Source organism: Ceratotherium simum, chromosome 7, assembly GCF_057802395.1.
Source record: "Ceratotherium simum simum isolate JZ-2026a chromosome 7, ASM5780239v1, whole genome shotgun sequence".
NCBI classification, from domain to species: Eukaryota; Metazoa; Chordata; class Mammalia; order Perissodactyla; family Rhinocerotidae; genus Ceratotherium; species Ceratotherium simum.
This window is the reverse complement of record NC_141906.1, coordinates 59,141,696-59,158,223: the sequence shown is the minus strand read 5'-3', so window position 1 is coordinate 59,158,223 and position 16,528 is coordinate 59,141,696. Positions and strand designations below refer to the sequence as shown.

Genomic DNA, 16,528 nt, shown 5'->3' with positions numbered 1-16,528 from the left:
GAGAAAGCTCATACTGACAGTGAAGGGAAGGAAAGACAGAAGGATAGCTAGAGGAGACAAGGTGGTTGGGAGGTCTTTTTGAGAAAATGTTTTTAGAGAAAGAGGGGTAAATAGTATTGAGAGGAATGATAAGTTTGGGTTAGCAAGGTCTTAGGGGAAGGAGTAAGCTTTGATCAGGAGTAGGAGCACCTTCTGAGCTAGGAGGGAGTTGTGAAGATGTGTACAAATGCAGATAAAAGAAGAGATATGAGGAGAAGGGGAGCGGATTAATGATGGTGTTTGTGTTTGTTCTGTTTCCTTTGTGAAGTAGAAGGTAAAATCAACTAGAAGATAATTTGGGAGTATAAGTAGGATAAAGGATTGAGGAAATAGTATAGATTTGAAACAACTTTGCTTAGGTAATAAAAGAGAAGCAAATGAGTTGCTGAGCAGCATTGAGGATCCATATGAAGTTGGAAAGCAGACCTTGACAAAGTCAAGGTCGCTTTTTTTCTTTTAACTTTTAAAATCAACTTTACTGAGGTATAATTTGCATATAAAAATGCTCCTATTTTAAGTATACTATTTGATGAATACTGTACACCTGCTTAACCCTGTCAGTTAAGATATAGAACATTTGCACTCCCCATAAATTTCCTCATGGCCCTTTGCAGTCAGTCCTTCCTTTCCCTCCTTCCTCGCCGGCCCTGGGATTGGGTAGCCATGGATCTTCTTCAGCATACTGTGGATTAGTTTTTCCCTGTTCTAGAATTTCATGTAAATTGATTCATATAATGTGATCTTTTTTGTGACTGGCTTCTTTGCCTCCCTGGCTTTTTTGCAACCCATTCACCTTGTTGCATGTATCAGTAGTTCCTTACTTTTTATTGCTGTATTCCGCTGTATGAATATACCACAATTTACTTATCTGTTTATTTGTTGAAAGTCGTTTGGGTTGTTTTTAGTTTGGGGCTATTATGAGTAAAGCTACTGTGAACATTTGTGTGTGTCTTTTTGTGGACAAGTTTTTGTTTCTCTTGGGAATATGCCATTGTTTTCCAAAGTGGTTGGACCATTTTACCCTCCTACCAGCAGTGTATGAGAGTTCCAATTATTCCACATCCTTGCTAGCACTTGCTAGTGTCAGTCTTTGTAATTTTTAGTCATCCTACTGTGTGTAGTAATATCTCAAGTGATAGTTCCCTGAAGACCAATGATGTAGAGCATCATTTTAAGTTTTTATTGGCCGGTCTGTGTTTTCTTTTGTGAAATCCAATTTATCAATTATTTTCTTTTTTCATTATTTATTTTTAGTTAGGCTTTTGGTATCTTAATCTTTGCACATCTCAGGTTGTGAAGATTTTCTCATATGTTTTTTTCTAGAAATTTCATAGCTATGGCTTTTTTGTTTATCAGAGATCCATTTTGAGTTAATTTTTGTTTATGGTGTGTGGTAAGTGTCAAAGTTTATTTTTTTTCTATACAGATTTCCATTTTGTTCTAGCATCATTTGTTGAAAAGGCTGACCTTTCTCTGTTGAATTACCTAGGCTCCTTTGTTGAAAATCAGTTGAGCATATATTTGTGAGTTAATTTCTAGACTTTATTCTGTTCCATTGAGCTACATGTTTCTCCTTGGCCAATAAACACAGTCTTAATTACTGCAGCTTTAGGGTAAGTTTTGGAATCGGGTGGTGTAAATTCTATGGTTTTGTTCTTTTTGAAAATTGTTTTGGTTACTCTAAGTTCTTTGCATTTTAAAAATAAATTTTAGAATCAGCCTATCACTTTTAACAAAAATTTCTGCTGGTTTTTTGATTGGAAATGTTTTGCAGCAATAGATCAATTTTGGGAAAATTAATAGCTTAAAATAGCATGTCTTCCAACCAGTCATTTACGTGGTATCTCTCTCCATCTAAGTCTTTAATTTCTTTCACAATGTTATAGAATTTTCACTGTAGAGGTCTTACATATTTTTTTAAACTTTATATTCTTGGGGTGCTATTGTAAATGGAATTGTTTTTTTAAAATAAATTTCATTTTTTATGTGTTTGCAGCTAGGATATAAATTTACAATTGATTTTTGTATATTTACCTTATATTTTGTCACCTTGTTAAATTCACAAATACTAGTGTTAGTAAGCTTTTTCTGTTGATTTCTTAGTACATCATTATGTCATGTGTGAATAAAGACACTGTACTTTTTTCAGTCTGTATGCCTTTTACTTGATTTAAGTTTTTATCTTATTTCACTAGCTACGACTCCCAATATAGCGTTTGAATAGAAGTGGTAAGAGTGAATATCCTTGCCTTGTTCTTTATCTTAGGTGGAAAGCATTTAGTCTTTCACCTTTAAGCATGATGTTAGCTGGAAGTTTTTCATGTATGCCTTTTCAGATTGAGGAAATTCTGTTTTATTTTTCTGAGAGTTGGTATCTCGAATGAGCATTGAATTTTATCAGATTTTTTTTTGCATCTATTACTATGATCATGTGATTTTTCTCCTTTATTCTGTTAATATGGAGAATTACATTGGTTGATTTTCCAGTGTTACACCAACTTGCATTCCTAGGATAAACCCCATATGGTCAGTTATTTATTATTTATTTATAAAATATTTTATTTATATATATATATACATTTTATAATATGTGTTTTTTTCTGGTTTTGATTTGTTCACAATTTGTTGCGAGTTTTTGCATCTGTTTATTGGGTTTTGATATAAGGTTAATGCTGGCCTTATATATGAATTAGAAAATGTTCTGTTGTCTTCTGTTTTCTGAAAGAGTTGGTGCAAGATTGTAAGATTTCTTCCTTAAATATTTGTTGAAATTTACCAATGAAATCATTTGGGCCCAGAGGTTTCTTTCTGGGATGGTTTTTAAGTGCAAATTTAATTCCTTTAATATCTATATTAAATATTTTCTATTTATTCTTGAGTTAGTTTTGTTAATTTAGGTTTGCAGGGAATTTATTTCATCTGAATTGTTGAATTTATTGTCATAAAGTTGTTCATAATATTTCCTTATTGTCTTTTTAATGTTTGTAGCATCTGCAAGTGTGTCACCTCGTTCGTTGCTGATTTTGGCAGTTTCTATTTTCTCTTTGTTTCCTTAGTCAGTGTAGTTTGAGGTTTATCATTTTTTTTTAATTTTTTTTTTGAGGAAGATCAGCCCTGAGGTAACATCCATGCCAATCCTCCTCTTTTGTGCTGAGGAAGACCTTCCTTTGATTTGATTCCTTTCCTTTGATTTTCAATCAAAGGATTGAAAATCCTTTTCAAATTATTTTCTAATTGACTATTTTTTTTAACTTATAGATTATATATGAGTTTTAAAATTTCCAGATATTTGTGGATTTTACTAGTTTTTTTGGTTATTGACTTTGAGTTTAATTCTATTATTGTCATAAAACATACTGTGTATAATTTCAGTTTTAAAAAAATTACCGAGATGTAATTTTAGGGCCTAGCCTTTGATCCATCTTGGTGAAAATTCCATGTATACTTGAAATAATGTGTACTCAGCTGTTGTTAGATGTAGTGTTCTATAGATGTCAGTTGGGGAAAGCTGATTAATAGTGTTAAGTTCTCTGTATTCTTATTGATTTTCTGTTTTCCTCGTCTCTTAGTTACCAAGAGAGCAGTATTGAAATCTCTAACTATAATTGTGGATTTGTCTATTTCTCCTTTCAGTTTTGTCAGTTTTTGCCTTATGTATTTTGAAGCTTTATTAGGTGTATACACATTTTGGATTGTATATCTCTTTGTGTTTTTTTTGGTGGGAAGATTCGCTCTGAGCTAACATCTGTTGCCAGTCTTCCTCTTTTTTTTTTTTGCTTGAGGAAGATTAGCCCTGAGCTAACATCTGTGCCCATCTTCCTCTATTTTGTACGTGGGTTCCTGCCACAGTATGGCACCTGGGATCCGAACCCATGAACCTGGGCCATCAAAGTGGAGCGTGCTGGACTTAACCACTAGGCCATTGGGCCGGCCCCTGGTATATGTTATATCTCTTTGATGAATTGACGGTTGTATTGTTATGAAATGTTCCTCTTTATCTCTTGTAATATCCTTGTTTAAGATCTACTTTGTCTCATATTAGTAAAGCCTCTTCAGTTTGCTTATTATTTGTGTTTTCATGGAGTATCTGTTTTTATTCTTTTAATTTTAATATATCTTTCTTTTATATTGCAAGCGTATTTCTTGTAGACATTGTGTATTTGGGTCTTGCTTTTTAATCCAGCCTTTTAATTTCTTCCTTTTTAATGAGTGGATTTTCTGCACTGTCTAATATGGTAGTCATATGTGACTTTTAATATTTTAATTAAAATTATATCAGATTGAACATTCACTTCTTCAGTCTCACTAGCCAGATTTTAAGTGCTCAGTAGTTACGAATGGCTAGGTTAGTGGCTACTGTATTGGACAGTGTAGGTATAGAAATCCAATTCTATTGACTAACACTGGTTTAGATTACTTATGTTTAATGTAATTATTGATATAGTTGAGTTTGTCTACTATCACACTATTCCCTTTTCTGTTTGTCCCATTTTTTCTTTATTCTCTTTTCTCCTTTTTTCCCTGCCTTCTTTTGGATTATTGAGGTTTTTTTTTTTTAACATTCCATTTCATCTCCACTATAGGCTTACTAGGTGTACCTCATTTTTTTTAAATGACTGCTTTAGATTTCATGTGTCTTTTAACTTACCATGCTCTACCTTCAAATATATCATTTCACATTTATAATGAGTACTTCACAACAATGTACTTCCATTTCTGCCTACCATATTTTGTACTATTGTCATATATTTTACTTCTACATATGTTATAAATCCCACAATGATGGTTATTATTTTTACTTCAAAGTTATCTTTTAACTTGAAGTTAAACCTGTGAAAAGTCTTTTATATTTACCCGCAGATTTATCATCTCTGGCATTCTTTATTATTTTGTGTAGGTCTGAATTTCTGTCTAATATAATTTTTGTTCTGTCTGTAGAACTTGAATATTTCTTATAGTATAGATCTGTTGACAATGAATTCTTTCCGCTGTTGTCTGAAAATTTATTTTATTTTGTCTTCATTTTTTAACAGTACTTTTGATAGATACAGAATTTTAGGTTTATAGTTCTTTTCCTGCACTTTAAAATGTCATTCCGTTGTTTTCTGGTTTACATTGTTCATAATGAGAATTCTGCAGTCGACTTTTTCCTCTTTATATAATGTTTCTTTTTACTCTGAATCCTTTTAAAATTTTTTCTTTACCATGATTTTTTAGTGAATCAATTATGGTGTATCTTGGTAGTGTTTTCTTTGTGTTTTTCCTGCTTGGGATTCATTGTGTTTCTTTGATTTATGAATTTATAGTTTCTATCAAATTTGAAACTTCCTGGGTGTTGTTTTGTGAAATGTTTTTTCTGTCCCCTCTTATTTTGCTGGTCTTCTTAATACTGTCCCACAGGTCATTGAGCCTCTGTTGACTTTTTTTCTATTCTTTCCTCTCTGTGCCTCGGTTTGGATAGATTGTATTGCTTTGTCTTCAGCTTCAAGTTCACTGGCCTTTTTTTTTAGCGGCATCTAGTCTTCTGTTATTCCCATCCAGTGAAATTTTCATTTCAGGTATTGTATCTTTCGTTATTTGAAGTTTCAATGGGATCTTTTTTATATCTTCAATTTGTCTCATTATATTCATGTTTTCCTTTCTTTAAGCATATTTATAGTAGTTTGCTATGTCATTATCTCTTATTTCTTATTCTGTGTCAATTAACTGATTTCTATTTCATGTCTTGGGTCACATTTTCCTGCTTCTTTGAATGTCTAGTAATTTCTTATTGGATGCTGAACCTTGTGCAAGTTATATTGTAACTGCAGGATTTTGTTGACTTGCTTTGAAGGGTGTTGACTTTTCTTTTGGCAGGCAATTAGTTACTTTTGGATTAGCTTAATCCTCTTCAAGACTGGTGTTTCCTTGGTATGCATCTAGAGTAGCCTGTACTCTAGGGCTGGTTTAGCCTTTCTACTAAGACATGCTAAGACATTACCCTTGTGGGGTCTCTGCTGTTGTCCTGGGTGTTCAGGATATTTGGAGCTCTTTTCACCATAGCTTGCTTTTCACTGTCATGTTGGCTTGAGATTGTCATATGTCAGATTGGCTTGAGTTATTGCTCCTTATGCCATGGTCTGGAAAGTACCTCCAGGCAGAAAGTCGTGGAGATTGTAATTATAGCATCCACTTCATTTATTTCCCTGTTCTCAGGGGTTGTAGTCCTGAACTGCTGAGTTTCAATGTCTGAAACTAGTTGTTTCATATATTTTGTGTTTTTATTGCTATTTCTGTATATTTCTTGTCTGATGCCATTTAGTTTGTCATGGCCAGAAGCAGAAGTCCTCAAGTTCATTTGATTTTTACTGGTAGCACTTTTCTGTCTTGGTTCCATCTTCCAGGTTTTGACTGCTAGATAGGATTAGCAATATGGTTAGTTATCAAAGCTATACTTGAGAAGGAGAGTCTTGGGAGGCACAATAAGCACGATGATTTTTGAGTTCTTCAAGGTAAAATAGAGGATTGAAACTAAAATCATCAAGAGAACTGAAGTCATAGCACATTGGGGAGAGAGGACCATCAAGCTAAAGTGGTAAAGTGAGTGCATAGTAATAAAAATGAGCAACAAAATTAACAGAAAGGGAATGCAGGCAGGAGAATTGTACAGAATGGTCCAGGTATCACTGTTCTGTAAATGAATAATAAGAATACTAACTGTATCACATATGCTTCTTTCATTCACTGCCTGATATTTAATGCTTGAATGTAGGCTGCTGCTTAAAATTTCTGACTAGGGCTATTGAAGGAGTAGAAAAAGAGGGTTCAGTTAATTTTAGTGCACATTTATTGAATGCCAATTCTTTGCCAGACTCTATTGTAGACATGGGGAATATAAAAATATAGTTTTTCCCAAATCTTTGGAGAACTCATTTTCTAATTAGATAAATTGATACGTAATTTCAATATGTAATCTCATGATGCCATGGCAGTACAAGGTATTAATGGAAGGAGGATTTCATCTGCAGACTTATTGAGGAGATAATATCTGAGGAAATAATATCTGAGTTGAGACTTGAAGAATGAGTAGGAATTAGCCAGGCACAGAAAGGTGTGCTTGGCATTTTGTGCACAAGAATTTGTGCATGAGATAACATGGTGTATAAGTATGTGTGTGTATGTAAGTAAATATACCTATAAGCAATTTGATAGCACTAGATTATAAAACGAGGGGAAAGAATGGAGATGAAGCTGTAACAGTTGATAGGGCCTTGTAAACCAAGAGCTTTGACTTTATTCAGCAGGGAGTGTATCATCTAATTAGGTTCAGTTGCATTTATCAGAAAATCTCAGAATAGCGTTGGTTAAATAAGTTAACTTTTCTCTCATATGAAAGAATCAGGTAGGCAGTCTAGGGCCAGTGTAGTTTTCTGGGACCAAGGCTTCTGCTGTCCTGCTCCTCCCTCATCTTTACAGTATTGCCTCTTCGTCTAGAGAACAGGGAAGAGGATACCTTCTCTTTCTTAACTGGACTTCCAGAAAGTCCCACACAGTACTTTCATTTCCATCTCATTGGACACTTGAGCATAATACGGCTTCATTTTCTGGCAAGGGAGGCACATTATGTATCCAAATAAAACTGGATTCTGTTGGTAGCAAAGAGGAGCAGCTCCTGGCAGTCTTTGTGACAGGGAACCGTAGAAGAGGAGTACTGTGGTCAAATGTGCCCTTTAAATTACTCCAAATGTATTTAGGGTGGGGGTTGGAGAAGGAAAGGGAGCAGGAAAGACTGGAGTCCAGGAGACTAGTTTGGTTGTTCCAGTTGTCTAGATGAGAGATAAGATATGATCTAGGGTTGCTGCTTTAAGGATGGAGAGGAGGGGATATGTATTAGTTGGGACTCTTGGTTGCAGGTAACAGAAACCAAACTTAAAGTGGCTTATTAAAAAAACGGGGGGATTTATTATTAGAGTACAAAAGTCTCTGGGCTTCAAGAATAGCTGGAATTAGAGTTGTGAATGTTTTTGAGTCTTCTTGCCATCTTCCATTTTCGTTTTTCTCTGTGTTCTGTTTTTTTCTTGATACAGATCAGTTTTTGCTCAATTCTATTTTTCATGACAGAAATGGCTTCTGCCAATGCATTTCCACTTCTCCTTAGTTTTAGTGAAGTCCATTTAGTTTTGATTTCAAATTCTTGGAGAGTGACTCAGATTGCTATGAATTGGGTTAGATACCTACTTCTGAACCAATCAGCTGTGGCCAGGGATGGAGGTGGCCTCCTATGGTAATCATGTGGTGGTTACTGTATGGTATATTTGAGAAATATTTTGGAAATAAAACTAGTAGATTTAGATGGGAGGGGTAAGATGATCCTGAGGTTGTTGGCTTGGGTAAGGTGGTTGGTGGTGCCAGGTAACTCAGTTCAGTAATACAGAAGGGGGAACAGGTTTTGTGGAAGAAGATGATGGGTTTATTTTTTGTTCTAATTGAGTTCAGCATGGCATCCAAATATAGTAGGCAGTTGGTTAGATCACTGAACCTTTGTGTAAACAGATTTGAAAGATATCAGTACAATTGATGGTAGTTCAAGCCATGAGAGTGGTTTTAATGGCCAAAGGGGAATATTTAGAGATTAAAAAATGTAGTGGGCAAAGAATGGAACCCCAAACAACATTGATATTTAAGGGCTGAGCCAAGGAGGAAGAGTGCATGATGGAAATGGAGAAGAAACAAAGAAGGGGAGGAGAACTGAGAATTGTCATGGAAATCAAGAAGGTGAGTTATCAATCGAGTTGTATTCAGCAGAGAGGTCTAGGGAGATAAAGACTGAAACATTTTGCTGAATTGGGCAAAGTGGAAGCCATGGTGACCTTTGAAGAAGTTTCAGTAGATTATTGGGGACAGTAGTTATATTATAGAGTTTTGAGAAATGGGTGGACGTGAGGATGAGAAGGCAGTGGATATAGACTACTCTTTCAAGAATTTGGCTTAGAATGGAAATTGGAGAGATAAATTGCTGCTGCAGGGAGACACAGTGTCAAGGAAGGTTCCCTTCTTTTTTCATTCTCACACACACGCACACACACACAAAGGATAGGAAGTACCTGAGCATATATCCAAGCCAATAGAGAGCTTTGATTGAAGCTACAAGAGAATGAGATAATTGATGGAGCAGGGTACTGGGGGAACTGGAATGTTTGGGATTAAGATCTTTGGAGGAGCACCTGCCTTGAACAGGAAGTGTTCACAAGAGGTAAGGATAGGCACAGGTATAAATAATTTTGTTGGAGGTTGGGTAGGAAGCTAAGGTGGCCTCGTTTTTCTTGATCAAGGAAGAGGAGAGATCATTTGCTGAGTATGGGGAATGAGAGTTGGTAGAAAACTTGAGGAGGATGTTTAAGAAGATAATGATTGTCTGCTATCTGCCAAGGTATTAAGCGAGGTCCTTAGGGATACAAACTAGGCAAAAGCAGATGTGATTGCTGTTCTAATAGAACTTACTGCCTAATGGGAGAGTTAGACATTAATCAAGAAGTCACACAAATAAATATAAAACTAATAAATGCTTCAAAGGGGATTAAGTGAAAGGAATGGAAGAGAGACCTGACTAGGGACCAGTAAGAGGAATACTGGTTAGGACTGAGAGTCTAGCTCAACTGAAGTTGTAGGTCATGATAATTGGATTTATCCAGGGTTGGAGATTGGTTGCAGCTGTGGTGGTGAAGCAACTGATATCTCTGGTTAGTGAATTTCAAGTGATTGATTAACATCTAGTAGGAAAATCTCTAGGAAAGAAAATCTATAGTTTTAGAAGAAGATCTTTCACAGACTCCTGTGGAACACTAACTTTTAAATTTTTTTTAGTTTCATCTTAGCAAATTGGCACTCCTCCAAAGAACATGCTAATTTTTTCAGATTATAAACTCCGTTTTTATAATTTTATTTATTTATTTTTTTCCCCCAAAGCCCCAGTAGATAGTTGTATGTCATAGCTGCACATCCTTCTAGTTGCTGTATGTGGACGCAGCCTCAGCATGGCCAGAGAAGCAGTACGTCAGTGCATGCCCGGGTTCCGAACCCGGGCCGCCAGCATCCGAACGCGAGCACTTAACCGCTAAGCCACGGGGCTGGCCTAAACTCCGTTTTTAGTGGATAACTTCAAGTGGTAGGAACCAGGACTCTCTTAATTGATTTGACAATGTAAATATGAGTAGATTATAATGATTATCTTAAAAAATTTTTAAATTTAAATAGTTTAAATAAGTAAATTTAGGTTTCTGTAAATCCAAATCAAGGCCTACATGAATGAATGAATGAATGAATAAAATCTGCTCTGTATTGGGAAATAGTTGGCAGTTGAGATGCCAGAGCACAAATATGTTTACTCCATGTGGATTATACCTTTTACTAGACATATTCTTGTTCTCTAGTTAGGTAATTTTCAGGAACTTCACGAAATGAAAGAATATTGGTCTCATTCAGGAAACCCATTTTCCCCTCTTGGCCTCGAAGTGTCTCTGTTGTGCATTAACAAGTGGTTGCATTAGGTGATTTCTAGGTTCTTTCCTACACTTAAGTTGTAGAGCTCTAAAGTATAGATTTTAAAGCCAGACAGATCAAGAGTTTTACTCTGGTTCTCCTACTTGGATACTGTGTAACCTGGGCAAGTTACTTAATTTTGAGGAGCTTTTCTTACCTGTAAAACCAAAATAATATTTTATGTAGGGGTGTGTTAAGGAGTCTGTCTGACAGCATATGTGAAAGTACTTATTACAGTACTTAATACAGAAGAGTTGATTGATATATTTGTTGAAAACTAAACCCAAAACCTGGCGTAATGCTGAGCACATAGAGGATGTTGACTAAATACTTCTTAGTTGATTTAATAATCTGGTATTTAAACACAGTAAGCCAAGTGCTTTACCAGCCTGGCTGTTAACTGAGATCTCTGCATTTTTAGATATAGGGAAATCTCAGAATTTGAAACTTAGAGGCCAAGTCATTTACTTGGGTGTTGTGTCCCTTGTTCTAGTTAAGCAAAGATGTCAGTATTACTTGATGTTGGTAGAACTGCAACTCTGTGCTGAAATGATTTCTCTACCTAGCAGTTCTAATCTTTGTTTTTTGCTTTCCCTGGCTTGATAATAAACTACTAAGAACATAGAAATAATTTGGTTGGTACTTTGTGAGCTTATCCAAAAATAGTGGGTTTACATGTTCTTTCTTCACATTTTCAATGTAACTTTTTAAAGGGGAAGTATACTGTAAGAATTTTGTCTAGGAAGCTGAATTTCTACCATTTAACAACAGCATAGAATTTTTATATGAAAGATGCAAATTTGAGAATTTCACTTATATGCTAAATATTCTTAGAGCTCTGAAGATGAGTGGGTTGAGGCTGTTCCATTCCAAACTCCTGGCAAAGAAAAGGCCTGGAAAGTGAAAGATGAAAAGGCAGAAAAACAAGAAGACAACCAAGTTATTCAGGTAAGTCACCTGATTTTAAACAAAGTGTGTGCTTCTAAGAATAGATAAATGTTAAAATCAAAGATGATTATTATTTTTTCAGGAGAGAAATTAGACTTTGTAAACAGTATACTTTTATGAATAATTTTGACAGTAATGCTGTTTGCTGAGCCTTTAGACTCCCCTTCTTCTCCTTCTGTGAGAAAGTGAGTGCTTATCTCTGTTCTAGTCCCTCAGAGGGTTTCCTACTGCTGGTTGTTGATAGAGAAGTGGCACTTTCCCCTTATGTCCTTGAAGCCTTGTACTGTTAACTCTGTCTGACCTTTCTACAGTGAGTAGAGTTCAATCACAGTTTTCTCTCCCTTCACCTCATGCCATAATTTTTTTAGCAATACTTAATAGTTAAATAGTTCACAAATTTTGGGTTATAGTTTATATGTCTGAGGAACAATGCAGGTTATACAGTGTGAGCCACAGTGAAGGAAGGAAAGTGAAAAGGATCTAATGTTTGAGTGCCTGTTGTGTGTCAGGCATTGCACTGGATGCCTTAAATCTTTTTCCTTGTGTACTCTTTAGAACAGTCCTGAAAGGTAGGGATATTATCTCATTTTATAGAGGAGAGACTAAGAAACTTGCTTCAAGTTTTACAGCCGTGTGGGATTTGATCCAGGTGTTAAGTTCTAATCAATTTAGATCAAAATGACTTGTTTTTTTTAGCAGAGGGATGAGTGGATGACTGTTGATTTTATGTCTGTTAAAACTGTGTCATCATCGTCACTCAAAGCTGAAAAGGAAACTGTAAGGAAAATAGAGCAAGAGAAAACCCAAGCACTTGAACAGGTAAGAGAATATTTAAAATGCTTTATCTTTCTAATTTGCCTTTAATAAATCGATAAGACATTTATATAAACGCAGTTTTACGTGTGAAATATTTTATATTTTGTAGTATAAATTAAGTAGGAACAACTATGAAATGTGGTATTAGTTCTTTTAAAATAAGTTCCCTGTAGGAAGTCAGTTTAATGGTTTGCTAGATTTATAAATCTAGGGCATATATCTAAATATTTATGATTCTAAGGTTTGAACCATGCTACCTGTGTGGTCTGAAAATCTTTAAGGTGAGAATTTATTTTAAAGTGTTCTTGAGTTGGTAGTGCCTTGAAGTGTTTGGCAGAAGCAACCATCAATCCTTTCTAGAGGATCACACTGTCACTGTAGGCATCACAAGTTTCCCTGAAATAAGTTCTATGGAATATAAACTCATAATCTAAACATCACAAAATACATGAAAATACAGGGATAGTCCTTGAATGAGAGTCATCTGAAACAATAAAAAACAGAATTAGACCCACAAAACCTTTATTGAAATATTTAATAGCTTTATACAGTAACAGTAGGTATAGAAAATATGAGTAAGGAATCAAAGATTATTAAGCCAGATTTGAGAAAGAGCCAATAAGAACTTCTAGAAATTCAAAAATATTACAGTTGAAATTAGAAACTCTGTAGGTGGTTAAACAGCAGATTATATAGCTGAATAGAGAATTAGTGAGCAAGAAGATAGTCTTTAAGAATTTACCTTGATTGTGGTATAGAGGGACAAATAAGTGAAAAATGTGAGAGTGGTCATAGAAGTCCTATGACTCCAATGTTGTTTTCTGTCTCCTCCTCCTCCTGGTTTGATATTAATTCTGAAAATGTAGATGTGGTAAATTGTATTGGCTTATAATTAAGCAACTATCCATATGGAATATTGGGGGCCAGGAGATTTTGGAACATCCTGACTAAGTTCTGTAAAATATCGTTGTCTCTGAGACGTGAAGGAATTGGGATTTGTTGTTCTAAAAGAGGAAGGGAAAAGTACACCTAGCAATAGGCGGATAATCAGTAGATAGTGGAGCAAGAGATGGGAGCTCTATGAAGTCTGGAGTTGATTTTACCCATTACCATTACACGCTTGCTGCTGAAATCATGCTCTCCTGCTTGTGGACATTGTTGGTCTGGCGTGTTAGGGTAACTCTGGCTTATGGTCCGGCCTGTTCTCCATATCAAACAGTAGAACATAGTAGACTCTTGAGTATCTTTAATAGATTGAAATAGTAATCAATTATTCTTAGAAATACTGTTAAATAAAACCATCTTCACTTTCCTAAGAGACTGTAATACCTTTGTCTTGCTTGTTTTACCAACTTTCCAGCTTTGAATTTTAGGCTTTCTAATTAACATAATCTTTTCTTAAACATTCTTATATAAACTTCTCTGATTGAATTAAGTTGGCATCTATTGATCTGCTTATTTGCTTATGTAGTTTTTGTCTTTTGTATCTGTATTATCTTTTTCATTCCTACTGCTGCTGCTCTAGTTTGAATGCCACTTATTAGTTGTATGTGTTACTTCACCTCTCTGTGCCTCATTTATCTCATCTGTACTGGAGTTGAGTTAATACGTGTAATGAACTGAGGACAGCCCTTGGAACTAAGAGCCATTGAAGGTTAGATATTATTATGGTTCAAGCCCTCATTTCCTCTTGCCTGGGCTATTACAATAACCTCTTAATTTGTTTTTCAGCATCCCACAAATGATATCAGGTTAATTTTTTCAAAGTACAGCTTTGATCATGGTCTTATTCTGTTTAGAAGTCTTCAGTGATTCAAGTTAAGGAGACTATGTCTTGCCATTTCTAATGTTTCCTTTCTGGTGGAAGAAGCTCCACTAGTGGTATTTCATGCCACCACCTTTTCTCATTTTGTCCTTGAGGATATGGACAAAATTTTCCATTGGTTAATTTGGAAAGAATAAAGTGGGCATATTTGGTTTAGCTCTGCCTTTCCTGCTTATGGAACAGGCTGCCTGCAGAGACCATGTGGGGAATGAGGTGAGGTGGGGGTTGGTTCAGTGCTTTCTACACTTGGGAAAGTCTGCCTCAGTGTGGGGTTCAGCCCATTTGGCTTTCACTGAAAGAAAAATTCTCTTCTAATTGTCTTTTATCTCCTTTGCTTTTATCTCTTAACTTGTTCAAAGCCTGGACTGAGAAGAAAGGTCCTATATGTACTGTTTTTCATTCAAGACCCCAAAAAGCTGCCTGCAAATGGAGTCCAAACTCATTAGATTGATGTTTAAGGCAAATTTTTTTCTCTTAGGTAATTTGTATCTCAACCAAACTAATCACTTTGCCTCATATTTCTCTGCTAATTCCTGTCTCTGAATTTTTGTTTATCTGGTTCTTTCTAAGTGAATTCCTTCTATCTCTGTATGTCTGCATCCTGTTTATCCTTCAAGGCCTAACTTGATATATACTTTGAAATTCTTCCTGTTTCCCTTGACTGAAATAAATCTCTTCTTTATGTTTTCATAGCACGTTATTAGCTCCTTTGCCACATAGTGCTTGTAGTTTTCTGTAAAGTACTGTAGTTTAATAGTCTTGTCCTATTTCCCTTATGAGATTATGAACTTTTTAGGAAACTGTTTTGTTTATATTTGTATCTTCCTTAGCAGCTAGTATAGAACTCTGCATATAGTAGGTGCTTTTTTATTTTTTATATATTTGAAATTTTAGAAGAGTTATTATTATTCTTTTTCCGCATGAATTTACCTTGTTGCTCTGTAAATCCCTGGATTTAGTTCTGAAGTTTGATAACCTATAGGAATTTTTGATTTTTGCTTAGGTAAGAATTCAGATTGTTGTGTAGAAGTTAGTTATCTAGACTAGTGAGTGAGAGTGAGACTAGCCCCCCCCCCTTTTTTTTTGTGAGGAAGATTAGCCCTGAGGTAACATCTGTCACCAATCCTCTTTTTGCTGAGGAAGACTGGCCCTGGGCTAACATCCATGCCCATTTTCCTCCACTTTATATGAGATGCTGCCACAGCATGGCTTGACAAGTGGTGTGTCGGTGTGCGCCCGGGGTTCCAAACCCAGGACCGCTGCAGTGGAGCGCGCGCACTTAACTCCTATGCCACTGGGCTGGCCCCAGAGACTAGCCAATTTTTAAACGTCTGCACGTCAGTTTGGGTATGTTGTTGTCTGCACATCATCATATTCTTAACACATGATAAATATTTGGTTTATTTTGAGAAAAAAATGGCCCCTTGCCTTAAAAACAAATGTTAATTCTTGTAACGGGAGTGGGGATAAAGTGAAGATAATGGGAAGAGCTCTGAAATGATCCTTACCTGAGCTTCTGTGTGAGGCATGTTGATTTTACATCTCTTCTTGATATTGAGGATATCATTTCTTTGGTGTTCTAGGCTAATGTTTCTCAAAATGTGGGTCATGAAATTAATTTATTGCAATCAGCATTTGAAAATATAAAATATCAGTATGTATTACGTGTAATAAAGATATATTTTGTTTCCTAAAACCGTTGTTTTGGGGACACACACACACACACACACACACACACAGTCTCTCTATAAGTCAAGGTTATAAAAAAGTTTGAATACCAATGCTCAGACAACAGTGTATCTGTATCCTCTTGGCTCCTTATACCTGCATTGTGCTATAAGCTTTAGACCTATGGCATTTATCGGTAGACCCAGTTTGTAGCATATAGAGATGCATACCAGTTTTTTGGCTTTGTTTCGCAAGCAGATCTCCCCCACTCCAGTCCTTGGCTTCGTGTGGTGAGATTTATCATCTTATACACTATAAACTATTACAAAGAATGCCACAATGGAGGTCCTTGTATGTATTTTCTCATGCACATGTGTGCACATTTCTCCATGGTGCATATCTAGAAGTGGAATTGCTAAGTTATAGAGTATGCACCTATCTTTTTTACAAATACTTGCGAAGAGATTATAACAATTTATATATTGCTCCCACAGTGTATGTTTCTGTAACATACTTAGTATCTGTATTGTCAAACTTTAAGATTTTTGTCATGCTGATTAATGAGTGAGAAATGGTATTTCATTGTTTTTATATGCATTCATCTGATTACTGTGAGAGATCTTTTCGTGTTTTATGGTCATTCAGATTTCTGATAGTATGAGCTGCTTGCTTATGTTTTTTGCTTATTTTTCTTCTGGGGTTGTCTTTTTCTTT

The 16,528-nt window shown here is 35.6% G+C and overlaps 1 protein-coding gene across 4 annotated transcripts in view; it reads left to right on the top strand.

Moving 5' to 3' along the window:
- CWF19L2 (CWF19 like cell cycle control factor 2) overlaps positions 1–16,528 on the top strand; it is a 119,020-nt gene that overhangs the window by 4,012 nt on the left and 98,480 nt on the right. For 2 of the 4 annotated variants that reach the window (XM_014785203.2, XM_087433649.1), the window contains exons 4-5: positions 11,392–11,505; positions 12,205–12,324. In XM_014785203.2, the coding sequence (XP_014640689.2) occupies positions 11,392–11,505; positions 12,205–12,324 (234 nt within the window). Of the gene's footprint in view, positions 1–11,391; positions 11,506–12,201; positions 12,325–16,528 lie in introns of all 4 variants that reach the window. The other 2 variants (XM_014785202.2, XM_087433647.1) reach the window with 1 other exon arrangement.